Raw genomic sequence first — 14,943 nt, forward strand, 5'->3', positions numbered from 1 at the left:
AATGGAATCGGAACCAGACAGAATCTTCACGAATCCCATCCCATGCGAACTACTTCCTCGGCTGCTCTTCTCCACCCTCTTCGAATTTTGTGTGGTATAATCGGAATGCTACCAGACGCTCCCATCCAACCAATAAGATCCCATTAGAGCATATTACCACAATACTCCAAAATTAATCATATCGCAGATGTTCAATATTTGCACCTTCTCTAAACGATCAAGACAAACACTTTTCTGATACTAACAGTCGCTAATAATGTGGAATGTGTGTTGGAAATCCCCCTCATCTCCCCCTCCACATTCCGCTGTTTGGATCATTCCGTCTCGAGGCCTGCGCGAGAGAAGGGAGTGTTTTCCCGTCAGACACAGAAGTTGTAGTAGTCAGACTAATTTTTGTCAGAATTTTGCTAGTTATATTTCAGACAGGCCGATTGTACCACTGTTCCCAACATTATTTTAGTCCAAGTAATAAGTCCAGTTTTCTAACTCAAGTTGTTGTTTTTTTCTCGTCAGTCGACAGCGGGCTAGCCTCGTTAGCTAAGTTAGCTCGCTAGCCGGAGTACGGAGAGTTCATAATGCCTACGCTGCGGGACAGCACCATGTCCCACCCCGGAGAAAACCCGCACCAGGTCCGGGTAAAAGCTTACTACAGAGGGTAAGTAGTCTGTGAGACTCTGTGCTGTATATTTAGATGTTTCGATACACTTATACTCTTATTTTGACCTCTTAATAGTACAGTTTCGGGATACACACAAATAAATGATTAGCCTGCTAACTGGCAGTATTAGCTAAGCCCAAAACAAAACTCTTGATGAAGTTGTCAAGTGAAACCAACTCCAATAAAACAGCTGTTTAGTCATTTCTACAGCTATTTTTTTTTTACATAGTCGTTCACGTAATAGTATACAAAAACAAAGTAATTAAATGTTTGTATATTGTTTGTCAGTTAATGGCTTGTGATGTGTTTTCATCTGAGAGCTGCGCCTGTCATGGAGCTGGATATATCTATTAAAACATTTGTGATCTGTCACATTTAGGTGGTTCTGTATGACAGTAGGGTATAAGGGAAAGCAAGTCACAGATATCTGTAATAAAATTAAATATGCAAACGGTGTATTCACGTGTCATGAACACAAAGTGTAGATCATCATATTATTTATTTAATATTTGATTTAAGCACATTTCTAAACGAGAACATCAGTGAATTGTTAGCAAAATGAGAAGTAAAACAACCTGTAAATGTGTTTGTTATTCCTCTTACTGTTTAGGGAAACAATTCTTTGGTTGCTATATATTACTTTTTATGTGAATAAATAAGCTCATTGATGTCTAAATGGGTTTCAATCAGAGCTCTGTTCCATTCATGATGACGCTTTATGCTTGTCATGCACTTGAAAAACTCGTACAGCAAGTATCTTTTGCCAGACCTGTTGGAGACTGATTCCTATTCACACTCCCCAAGTGAGCTATTGTGTGTGTGCAGCTGTCAGGATGATTCAGTCAGTTTCTGTTCCAGCTGAATTTGTTGATAATAGTTATTATTATCATCGTTGTAGGGGACTGACAGGTCCACCGTCATTAGTCTCTGTGAACTGGCCCCAGTGATGTGAAAATCTTCAAAGAAACCTATCATCCCACAGTAGGGTTGTGCCGATAGACGACAGTATTGTGTATCGACAGTAGTCAGACAGATCACTGATCGCTGATGCCTTTGATGATATTAAGACAATAACTGTCTTTATTATTATTATTATTATCAGGTTAGTATGATCAAATTCATAGCGACACTTCATTACAACATCACAACTTCATCCCACATCAAAATTGAATCGCAGGGTGATCAAGATTTACACATTGTCAAGAGTGCTTGTTATAAAAGAGATGCGAAAATGGCATTGTTTTCGTCAGCGTTTTTTGTTTGCATAGCACATTGACAAAACATTTTAATGACTTTAATAACACTAATAACAATACAATTACAAATTATTATTAATAAATCATTTCTAAAATTATATAGGTCTAACAACAGTCTTTAGGTCCCAACAGCACAATAATCGGCTTCAAACACAGACTTAAAAAAAAAACATATCTTGTTTAACAAGAAATATTCTTCTAATTTTTTTCACTATAATTAATGAATGGTCCACAAGAGAAATATTAAGCCAATAAATTAAGATAGTTGTTATACCGTTATCAGCAGTAAGACAGATTCAGCTGTCGTGTCTGAGAGAATTAATGTGATGTTAATGCAGCGTCAAATGCCAAAAGCTCTGTCAGTTTTTGCTTTCACTTTCAGGGAATGTTTGACTATTGTTTGAGACTCCTTCACCGGCATAACTCTCATGCAAAGTTTGCAAATTGCATGTGTGATGTCCACGGGCTCGCCTTTTGGGTGAAATATTTCTATGTGACGTGACATTTTTCTTCACCAACTCCATCTTTGCTTGCAAAATGCTTGAAAAACATTCTCATTTCCCATGACAATAAAATGAAATAAATAATTCAACTAAAGCCTGGTATAAACTCGCTGTGTGTGCACGAGCGCGAAGGTGCACGTGTCAAAAACGACGTCATCGCGTGTGGGCAGTCATGCGCGTTGAGTGTGCGAGACCCCATTTTACTCGGTGTGTTTCAGCCGCAGGAACCAGGGTCTGAATGAAGTTCCGGGTAAAAATTTCCCCCTCAGAAAAGTCCCTGCTCGCGAGGTAGTACTTTTTCAATGTTCAGGAACTTTCGGGGGTGGGACTTAGGCGCTGAACATGCTGATTGGTTGAGTTCATGCAGCATTTTGATTGGTTGACTCTGATGCAGCATTTTATTTCAACCACCATTTTTAAAAGTCTGTTGCGGTGCGTGCAGTAATAGTTGTTTGCTATTCAAATCAACAATGAAGTGTAAAAAATATGACTGCTGGACCGACCGACAATCACGCATCAGACGCGTCTAGTTGGACATTTGAACATTTTGAAGTCAGACGCTTCAGACACGCGTCAAATTCGCTCTATTCGTGCGTCTAAACAAAGTGTGTTCAGACGCGAATTCGCGTCATGGGAGGGGCTTCCATCTCTTTCTGCACAGATCCTCTGAATAAACACATCATCTCGTCAGTTGGAAACTAGTAGCGGCAATTTAGCTCGGTTATGCCGGCCGGCTTTTGGTAGCAGGCGGGCTGGTATCAACGGCTAAAATCATGCAAAGCGTTTTACGACTTACCAGATTCCGATTTCCTCTCTTATCCTCTTCCAGGCAAGGTCCTTTTTATTCCTGTCTCGATAAAAATATGATGACACATCATAGAGCTCAGGGTGGCCACACACAGCGACTATTAATTTGTCATCCATCTTTGTTCTGGTCTCCACCGCTGATCACGTCATAAACATGTGACTACCAAAGCAGAGTCCCTGATTGGTTAACGCGCCGCGAATATTCGCCAAAGTTCAGATTTTTCAACTCGGGCATCTAGGGCGTCAGACGCTCAATTCGCACGTCAGACGCGTGAACACTCAATTCGCGCCGCGCCATTCACGCGTCAACGGCCGATTCGCGCCGCGCTAGACGCTTGATTCGCGCTGCAGGACGTCTAGACGCGCGTTTACATTGACTTAACATGTAAATCAGACGCGTTTGGTGTGAACGCAGCATTAGGTTTAATAAGCTCATATGCGGAGGATGAAATCCACCGGGAACTGGAAAGTCGCGTGCAGTCCTACGTCACCGTACTAATTTGCCTAATCTTCACAGTACTTTAGACCACGATGGAAACACAGACAGCAACAGGTCCGGGGGGGAAAAAAGTTCCTGGGACAAATTGTTCCGCGTAATTTCGGGGGAAATACGGCTTTAGTTTGAATCGCCCCCTGTCGTTTCAAAGCATTGAACAGCAGTGAGCGTGTCAAGTATAAACGCCTCGTCCGTTTGGCGAGAAGCACGCGGAGGCTTGCGGTGTGGAGCCTGGCAAAAGTATAAACAAGGCTTAAGGAGCATATCTCCCAACGCTATCCCACAGTACGATCCTTTGTTTTTGAAAGCTCAGTTTCTGATTTTATTTTGATTTTTAAGAAAAGCTCTATGGAGAAAGAGCATGAATTGATGGCCTGTTCTGTATAAAAATAGCAGCACAGAATTCCTGGGTGTGGATGATTTTGAAACCCACCATTTGTCCCTGTATGTGTGTTCCCTGAGGTTTCTGTTGTTTTTCAGCAGGTCATTTTAGCCAATCTTTGAACCAGTTTCAACCCCCTTATTCTGTATAAACTTCTATTGTGGCTGTGATGGACCCAATCAGAGGTTGTTTCTTTTGGTGTGTGGAGGCCTTAATGGCAGGTTTCTGCCTGAATGCTGCACAGTCTTGAATAGAGTGAAGGACATGTTACTCTGTGCACCTTTTATGTTCTGTATGAAACCCCCTGAAGCCTGGTGAAGATGAAATTCACAGTCTTTATCCTCCTCCTCCTCTTTCACTGCTCTCTCTTCTCTCTCTGATCTACTTATTGCTCTCTTTCTGGCACCCATCCATGTTTTTTTCTCATTATGGCTGCATTTATTTCATAATAAATACAGAAAAAACAATAATATTGTGAAACATTATTACAATTTAAAATTATGTTTTTCTATTTTAATATACTTTAAAATATAATTTATTTCTGTGATGCAAAGCTGAATTTTCAGCATCATTACTCCAGTCTTCAGTGTCACATGATCCTTCAGAAATCATTCTAATATGCTTATTTGATACTCAGTTATTGTCAATGTTGAAAACAGTTGTGTTGATTAATATTTTTTTGGAACCTGTGATACTTTTTTCAGGATTCAGGGTTAAAAAGAACAGCATTTATTCAAAATATATATCTTTTCTAACAATATAAATATTTAATATCACTTTTTATCAATTTAACACATCTGTGCTGAATAAAAGTATTAATTTATTTAAAAAAAAAAAAGAAAGAAAAAAAATTACTGACCCCAAACTTTTGAACGGTAGTGTATATTGTTACAAAATATTTCTATTTTAAATAAATGCTGATATTTTTAAACTTTTTATTCATCAAAGAATCCTGAAAAAGTATCAAAGGTTATAAAATAATATTAAGCAGCACAACTGTTTCCAACATTGATAATAAATCAGCATATTACAATGATTTCTGAAGGATCATGTGACACTGAAGACTGGAGTAATGATGCTGACAATTCAGCTTTATTAACAATATTATATAATATTTAACAATATTATTGTTTTTTTTTGTATTTATTATGAAATAAATGCAGCCTTAATGAGCAAACTTTTGACTGGTAGTGTATATTTATACATACATGCATATATTTCTTAAATATATACATGTATGTGTGTGTATTTATATATAACACTTATACACAGAACAAACACACATATATTACGTAAACACAGACTCTTATTTTGTACACGATAATCACGATTATCGTTGAACAGCCCTAATCTGACCTATATTGCAACCCTAATCTGAAAACAATTTTTTATGGATGCTGAATACAGTAGCGATGTTACTTTGTGCATTTGGGCGTCATATAAGAGTCCTGCTTAGCTCATGATCAGTGCTCTGCCTGTTTGTCATGGTCATCTTCTCTTATATCGAAATCCTCCGACAATTCTCTTAAATTTCTTGTTTTAGACTTGTAAATTGTGAAATGTTGGTAACCAAACATTTTTTGTGACCATTAAAAACACGCACACAAACAGGGAAAATATTTTCTTTTTTCCTTTTTTTCTTACACAGACAAAAGGTAGTCATACAGGTTTGAAACGACAGTAAATGATGACCGTTCCCCTTGACTTTTAGTGTCTGTTAGCTTGTTTACACCTCTATGTATTTGTATATTTAAGAGCAGGAATGAGTATCTGTTCAGTATGCTGTTGTAAAGGGAGTGTGAGCTGATTCCTGTATGCCCTATGGAGGAATGTGGCTTCACCGCCTCCTTTCAGTGATGCTGAGCTCTCGCAGGGTGCATCTGTTCATACTAAGAGAGCGGGGTACAGATCCATCTTCCTTACATTGTCAATTATGTGCCAGAATAATTTTATATCATTTGCAAGAGGCAACAGTAAAAGGAAGTTTATCTCTCTGTAAATATTACCTAAAGCACAGTTCACTGATGCAGAGCTTTCATTATGTCAGAGATATGCATCAGAGGAAGCACAGAGCTGCCCTTTAACTAACATACAGTAGCTTCATCATAATGACCCTGGATCTGATAAAATCAGTCTTGTGATTTTCTTTGTCATAGGGTGGCGTGTGTGTGTGTGTACACTCCCACTAGTTTCAGTGGCATGTGTGGGTCAGTGCGCTGGCTCGTAGACAGGAAGTACTCCCCTGCTGTCAATAATTAACCAAAACAGTGTGAACACAGTAGAAAACAAAGGGAAAGAAGCTGCTGGGTTCCTCCTACTATGGGAATATGCTTCCCAGAAACTCAACGTATGATACTCCTACTGCATGGTATTCATACTTTTGGTGAAGGCTGATGGCATTTTAAATGCATTTACATTTCCATAATTACCAAGCTCAAGGATACAGAATGGCTTCACAAATTTATGATCAACTTTTAAGGGGACCTATGATTTTTGAACATATTTTGCGTCCGCTGTGTGTGCACAACCAGAATCCACCCACTTCCTGATAACAGCAGAAACAAGTCATTTTTGGTCATATAGATACGAGGAATACATAATTCGAAACTGTAGGGTCTACTTTATTTGTGTAACCTCACAATAGCAAGAAAATCTTGTGTTTTCTTCATTTTACAAAGACACACAGGATGCGCTTTCTGCTGCCTCGGTCTCTGTAAACTGGAGCACGTCACAAAAATGAACCGAAACTCGATGTATAGGAATGTTTTTGCTTCCACCCATTTATAGCATGGTATAATAAATGATCTATGGGGTGAACTGTATATTTTGAGCTGCAACTTCAGACACATTCAGGGAACTCCTGAGAATTATATTACATTTATATTACACGATTAATCGTGTCAGTAAGTGGCAACAAATGACTGCTAAAAAAAAAAAGTCATTGAATCGTTCACTCAAGAGATTCGTTCAAAACGTTAATTCATCCAGTAATAAAACAAGTGAAGTCTTTATGAGTGAGTCATTGAATCATTTATTCAAACCAGTTTTTAAAAATAAATAAATAATTCAAATTAATTAAATATTTTTAAATAGATTGCAGCAATTAACATTTTGTCAGAACCTGTAGTAAATTACGTTCCTTTTAGTATTCAGAATCATGAGAGAATCGTCATCTCTGTTTTAAACAAAAACACGTGATTCTCAATTTATCCAGAATCGATCTATTACATTGTGTAGAAAGGGGCACAATTTATTCCAATATTCTTGGAATAAACTGTTAAGGAATAAACCAATACTGAATGTCACCTTTTTCTCTTTTAGGGACATCATGATCACACATTTCGAGCCCTCCATCTCCTATGAAGGGCTGTGCAGTGAGGTGCGGGACATGTGCTCCATGGACAATGACCAGCTCTTCACCATGAAATGGATTGATGAAGAAGGTTTGTCATTTTATTTGTGTTTGTCTCTCTTATTTACAGGCCTTATTTACAGCTGGTATTAACATCTGTCCAAGGTGATCCGATCACTAGCAGTCAGCCGAGACTGATTGCCATTTACACCAGGTATTAACATGCGTCTCCTGTGACCTCTTGTGATCAGACTTCATTGAGCAGAGGCTGTCTGATTACATTACTAAACACAAGACTTGCCGAACCGGTCAGTGTTTACATGCAGTTTTAATTCAATAAATTTTAATTCATTTAATTTTTGCCCGTTACCTTTATTTCACTCAATGTTAAAATTAGTGTTTTCTTGAGAATTATATGTATTCTATGCAACTTTTTGTTATTGTCCTGGACACATCAGTATTTACACTATAAATGAAGTGTGGTCACTTGCGTGTCTGACTACCTCCATATGTGCTTTGAGTAATCACAAAATGATTGGGACTAAACCTGTGTTTAGTGATTTGATCAAATCCCCTGAGACAGATGTTAATACCTGGAGTAAATCTAATTCTGTTCCTCTTACTGTCACCGTAGCAACAAGCTTTTCCCTTGCCATTCTGCTGAAAAGCCTACCTCATTTGCACCAACACTTTATATATTACAAATGAACCCACTTTTGGCAGATTGCATTAGAGTCTCAAAATTACCCCGGACTCCACTGGCAGAAATGAAATAGATGGATTTTACATGAGGAATAAAGTGAATCTGAATGCAGTGCACAGCAGGGAGCAGGTTTTATGCTGGAAAGATTGACTGGGTGCGATGATTAACTGCTGCATTAGTCATCTCGAGATGGAAAATGGAGATGGAAGAACGTTCATTTAAATACCAAAATCTTCACCGTTCCACGCTGTGCTCAGAGTCATGCTGCTTATTAGCATAGCTGATCTGAGAGGGCCGTCATGGCGAAGAGTTAATCCCTTCTGTCTGCACAAGCTTTGGCACCGATGCCCGATGTCACTCGTTGCCTCTGCTGTGATGTCTGATTGAGGGCCGTGTGTCTACGCAAGCCGAGACAGTCGGTGCCACAGGCTGCTCTTTAGATGACAAACAGGATTGACGTCAACTTCGGACAATGCCACAGGCCCTGTTACTAGTTCACAGTGAAAAACAAATAGATTTTTGCTTTATGCTATGCAAACATCATTATAATCATAGCATGTGAACAGGGACTCTTTCTCAATCCTGTTTTATTTTTCACCCACTCTCTCTGTTTCTCTGTGCTGCGTCAGGTATGCTGATGTCTTTAGTAACGAGTTTTCTAGCGAGTGTTCACTGTGCTTGTCGTTGCAGGGGATCCGTGCACCGTTTCTTCTCAGCTGGAGCTGGAGGAGGCCTTACGTCTCTATGAACTCAACAAAGACTCAGAGCTCATTATTCACGGTATGCTGGGATTTGGCTTTTGATGTGGGTGGGCTGTAGTGCATATGCTTTTGTACTTTGTGTAGTTGTCCAGATTCTTGAAAGAATTATGACAGATGAAGTCTTACACCATGTTTTAAAGGGTTAGTTCACCCAAAAATGAAAACTCTGTCATTATTTACTCACCCTCATGTCGCTCCAAACCCGTAAGACTTTCGTTGATCTTCAGAACGCAAATTAAGATATTTTTGATAAAATCTAAGAGGTTTTTGTCCCTCCATAGACATCTACTCAACTGAAACTTTGAGACTTCAAAAAGTTCATATAGAGATCGTAAAACTAATCCATATGAATTGAGCGGTTTAGTCCAATTTTTCTCAATCGACAATAAACAGATTGAATTTAGGCTTTTATTCACATATAAATATTCAACTCCCACATCAGTTGTGGTAAACAGAAGCTCAAGCATGTTCGCTTGATGATTTATTTATTTTGTGTTGTCCGTTTTAATTTTTTTGTTTCATGATGGAGGTTTAGTGTTTAAATTAATCTTCCGAATTCACAATCACACGTATCAATATGCGGATAATGAAATCTCTTTTGAATGCTTGCTCGCTTATCGCTTTGGAATTCGCAATCACGCGTATATGTGTATAGGAAGCGGTGGTACTGATCGCACATTTTAGAAAATAAGATATTTGTCAATGCAGTCAGGATCTGTTGCGAATCACTGCCATCGTCTTGTCAGTCATCTCTCCTTACTCTCGTCACATGATAAGTGAAATCTGACTCCTGCTGCACTGTGCTGCGACTGCAGCAGAGGCGGCGTTGAACTCCAGCAGCAGAACTAGTAAAATTAATAGTTCATTAGGCTGTCAACACACTTCACAAAACTATCTGGCATTCATACTGTGACAGGCAGTCCAAACCCACCAGCCGGATGTTGTCATGACAACCGCCAACAAGCAGATTTTTAAAATGGTTTGATAGCACATAGAGTTAACAGACTATGAATCTGAAATATAGACTAAAATATTCTTGACTGTAAACTTAGGTAGGGCAGATTCTGGGTGTTAGCGCTAGTCTATGATAAACACTTTGTAAGCTTTATAATCTCTGAACACATCTTGGCAGAGGCGTTATTCAGCCTGAGGGTGGTGCTCTAATGTTGATTGACAGGCTTTAAGTACACATGACACACATAGAATCTTAGAATTGCTTTAATGTGTTATTTGCCTCTGAATGTTGTTTTAGAATGTTAGAATGTTGAGGAATAAATTCCAGTGAGGAAAAGAATGTCATGTCTATTCTCAAACATAAAACAAACACAACAGATCTATAAAAAGTCTATTCACATGAGAACGTTTAAACCAAAGAATTTATACTTTCATTAATTTGATGCACTACTCCACATAGGAAGAACAGACATGCCAACTAGTTACTGACCTGATGCAGACACATAGCTGAAGCGGACTAATATTGTCTTGGTCTGGAGTGAGGTTTACGTAAGGTGATGTAATGTGAAAATAAGCGGGGCAGTCTGAAATTGCTCTCAATTAGAGCTTGCTGCAGTTCCATTTTTCACCACAGATTTACATTGGAAAAACTGTGGGGCGCTGTAGAGCTGGGGAGGACTCATGCTCCCGCTGCCTCGATTAGTATCAACTAATTTAATATTTAGTCAGTTTATATAGAGTTTTGGATCTATGTTTTGGCAACAACAGTATTCTAGACCTGGAAGTAAAATTTAGATTTTTCCAGAGAGAATTATTAATAGTAATTTTTTTTTTTTTTTCAATAATGTCCACATCTGGCTTTAGGATCGAGGGTGGGTGGGTGAGGTAGGTTTTTTTTTTTTTTTTTTTTTAAATGATTTTATATGCTTGTGTAAAATCTGCCATTGTGATTTCTACACTGTTAAAATAAAATAAAATAAAATAAAAAGTAATTTATATGCCTAAGCACCGGTATACCCACTACAATACCCACAATCCTGAATTGGGATCGAATCAGAGAAGTCGCTGTTAGGATCTTACAGCAGTGAGAAACCTCCCATACGCCAATGAATTGTCCCTAGGAACCTACCAATGTTCAGATCTGTTCTTCTAAAAATATTTAGATCATCTTTAGCGAGCTGTAATCCATGACTACTGTTAAAATTACATTTTGTCAGCCACGTGGTTTTTGTTTCTGCAGTGTTGTGCTGGGAAGCCCCGGCTGCTGTGAAATCTCATTGGTCCAAAATTTTGTACATTTAAAGGATTAGTTTATGTTCAAATGAAAATTACCCCAAGCTTTACTCACCCTCAAGCCATCCTAGGTGTATATGACTTTCTGATGAACACAACTGGAGAAATATTAATAAATATCCTGACGCATCCGAGCTTTATAATGGCAGTGAGTGGGATCAACGTCCAATATCCATATTTAACAAGATATGGAGTAAAATATCTAGCTTCCACCAGACCGCCTTCCATATTCTACATATGAAGAAAGTGTAAAATTCTCGCAGTTCAAAAAGCTTACACTACGTCCTTCGCCTTCCCTATACAACTTACGGAAAAAGCTTAACTGACGCAACGCCAGTTCCAGGCGGTCTGGCGAAAGCTAGATTTTTTTTTACTTCATGACTTGTTAAATATGGATATATATATATATATATATATATATATATATATATATATATATATATATATATATATATATTTATTATTATTTTTTTTTACAAAAACGCATCGCTTCACTTCAGAAGGCCTTTATTAACCCCCCGGAGCCGTGTGGAGTACGTTTATGATATGGATGTGGATGGAAGCACTTTCTTCAGCTCATACTTGTTGATCCCGTTCACTGCTATTATAAAGCTTGGATGTGTCAGGATATTTATTAATATTTCTCCAATTGTGTTCATCAGAAAGAAGAAAGTCATATACACATAGGATGGCTTGAGGGTGAGTAAAGCTTGGGCTAATTTTCATTTGAAAGTGAACTAATCCCTTAAACATCAAGTATCTTCTGATTGGCTGTGACTGTCACATTGCACAGCGGTTTTTGTGTTCAGCTTGTCACTGGAAACTTGTCACATCAGACACAGTTAGTCATAACACTCATAACAGCATACCATCCTTTTTAGATCATGAGCTAATGAGCTCAGACGAAGCTCCACATTTTGATGTTCTGACTCAGGTACATGTATTTATTTATTTATAACACGCCCTACGGCATCATGCAGGTCACTGGATCATTAGTGGATAGGAAAGATAGGATTCAGGGAGTGATTGACAGAGATACATTGTTCTGCCTGCTGGGTGAGTTAATTAGTCATGCTGAGGAGGAGACGTCTGGCCACAAGGGCTTTCAGAAAAAGACCCCAACCGACTGTCCGTCAATACTCACTCTTCACACAGGCCTGGACAGACTCTGTTTTTTGACCCCAAAGTCCTTATCCGCTGTCAGATGAGAAGAGGTCACAGAGAGGTCACTGGAGCTGTTTGTCAGTGCTTTTTTCACAGTCTCTCTCTCCATCTCTCCACAGTGTTTCCGTGCGTCCCTGAGAAGCCTGGCATGCCCTGTCCTGGAGAAGACAGTATGTGCATCTTTCTTGTGATTTATTTATTTATTATGGGTCATTTAGGTCATAATGTTTGGGTTTTTTGCACTTTATAGTGTTGGAAAACATGCATTTTGAGTTATAACGATTGAGTATTAACTGGTGAATAGTAGATTTAATTATTGGCTCTTAATTGCACTCAGAGTCCATTTACCGTCGTGGAGCTCGACGCTGGAGGAAACTTTACTATGCCAACGGACATGCGTTTCAGGCCAAGCGCTTTAATAGGGTACAAAACTGCTCTTTTTGTTATTTCTGGCACCTGCTGCGTTACACAATTTGTCTCAATTATATGCACGTGACTTTTTGTGTTCAGTATGGTTTAATGTTCCTGTTCCTTCTGTTCTGTACAGCGTGCTCATTGTGCCATCTGCACAGATCGTATCTGGGGCCTGGGCAGGCAGGGATACAAGTGCATAAACTGTAAACTGCTGGTTCATAAGAAATGCCATAAAATGGTCACAGTGGAGTGTGGTAGACAGGTAATACAGGTGAGTAATCTGCATCCTTCTTTCATATTTTCTGTGGAATAAATTTATATCTAAATTTAATATAAAATGGAGCTGAGAGTACTACATTCTTATTGGTAGCTAAAATAAGCCACAACATTAGCCAAATAAAGGCAAAATATTTAATAAATGGACATGTAAGGGATGGGAAGCTTTGTTAATGAATGTCGTTCAAATTTCAGATTCTGTGTAGATCTATATATTAGACATGCTATTACTAGGGCTGTCATGATTATGAAATCTGGCTAATAATTAATTAACTGAAAAATAATTGCGATTATGCCGATTAATTGTCTCTTTAGGGCTTTGTCATACATTTTTTGTGTGCTTCATTCATTATATAATTGTCATGAATTTAATTCTTTGTAAGTTATTTATTCATTTTGCAGTGTATGATTACAGTTAATACCTTTAAATATTATATTTAAATTATTAATTTATTAAATTCAGTAAATAACTGAAACAATCAAAACAAACTGGCCAATCACAGAAAAGGCCATAAATATATCATTCATATATATACACGACTGTGCAAAAGTCTTAGGCACGTTTTCACTGATTAATTGTAATAATCCAGTGAGATTTTTGAATGCACAATAAGTCTGACAAAAGCCGGTGCTCCACACTGAGATCTGATCTCACCATCATCAAATCCGTCTGTGATTACTTGAAGAAACTGAGACAAACTAAATCCAGAAGAACTGTGGCCGCGTCTCCAAGACATTTGAAGAAACCTTCCCGCAAAGATACAGTACTGTGAAGAGTTTTAGGCACTTGTGTAAAAATGCTGTAAAGTAAGGATGCTTTTTATGTCATAAATAAATTTTATTTATCAATAAACATCTATTAACTAAATGAAATCAATATTTGCTGTGACCACCCTTTGCATTTAAAACAGTTTTTGTTCAGGTACACTTGCGCATCATTTTTCAGGTATCTTTGCAGGTCGGTTTCTTCAAGCATCTTGGAGACACGGCCACAGTTATTCTGGATTTAGTTTGTCTCAGTTTCTTCATGTAATCACAGATGGATTTGATGATGGTGAGATCAGATCTCAGTGTGGAGCACCGGCTGTTGTCAGACTCCTTGTGTATTCAAAAAATCTCACTGGATTATTAAAATTAATGGCAAAATTAATGTTTGAAAATGTGAACTGATATTTCCTACTGACACACTACAGCAAAAGATATAAATAACTGGCTTAAAACCTTTTTTTGGGGGTGAAAATACTGACGTGCCTAAGACTTTTGCACAGTACTGTCTATGCACACAAATAATATAAAATCAAAAGAAGTTTATTTTGAATGTATTGTGCAGCTTTTTAATGGGGCAACAAGATATGATATATGACAGAACAAGCATGATAATATGAAACGCTTTAAGAGCAGCAGAAATCGCTTATGCGCATCCTGGGTGCAGAACGATGAGCTTAAAGCAACACGGCACAAAGAGAAGAGATATTGAGCGCCCAAATCCTTTCTATCCAACAGTTTATTGATCATTTGTTTCTTCATAGCTTTTAAATTCCAGTTATTGTGCGTTTGATGCCTTGTGTTGTGTGATCCAACACACTAGGTAGCGAGTACGACATCGTTTAGCAATAAACTCCAGCAAGATAAAGTCATTTTATGCAAATCCACAGCTCTTTATCTACAGATCAAGCATTATAATGGGAATATATCATATTGAAGAGTTTTACCGTGCTGACTGTTGTAACCGAACATGATGCATTGTTTGAATGCTGAACTGAGAATGATTGACAGCCGCAGTGGAGGGAAGATGTTCTGTGAACTTTAATGTAAATATTCTTTTGTCCCTCACATTAGATCAAATAACCACGATCAGATTATCGCGACAGGCCTAGCTATTACTGCTAATAACACTATGAATCTCAATCTATCTTTAGCTTTA

At 38.1% G+C, this 14,943-nt stretch overlaps 1 protein-coding gene across 1 annotated transcript in view; it reads left to right on the forward strand.

Annotated features, from left to right (window-relative positions):
- Positions 1-284: 284 nt before the first annotated feature.
- The window catches only part of prkci (protein kinase C, iota), a 28,678-nt gene continuing 14,019 nt past the window's right edge, over positions 285-14,943 (forward strand). Inside the window, exons 1-6 of the mRNA XM_051911729.1 lie at positions 285-655; positions 7,424-7,545; positions 8,848-8,937; positions 12,449-12,499; positions 12,667-12,752; positions 12,877-13,014. Of these exons, the coding sequence (XP_051767689.1) occupies positions 576-655; positions 7,424-7,545; positions 8,848-8,937; positions 12,449-12,499; positions 12,667-12,752; positions 12,877-13,014 (567 nt within the window). The 5' untranslated portion in view covers positions 285-575. The remainder of the gene's footprint in view (positions 656-7,423; positions 7,546-8,847; positions 8,938-12,448; positions 12,500-12,666; positions 12,753-12,876; positions 13,015-14,943) is intronic.

The sequence above is a fragment of the Ctenopharyngodon idella genome, chromosome 2 (genome assembly GCF_019924925.1).
Source record: "Ctenopharyngodon idella isolate HZGC_01 chromosome 2, HZGC01, whole genome shotgun sequence".
In the NCBI taxonomy this organism is placed as follows: Eukaryota; Metazoa; Chordata; class Actinopteri; order Cypriniformes; family Xenocyprididae; genus Ctenopharyngodon; species Ctenopharyngodon idella.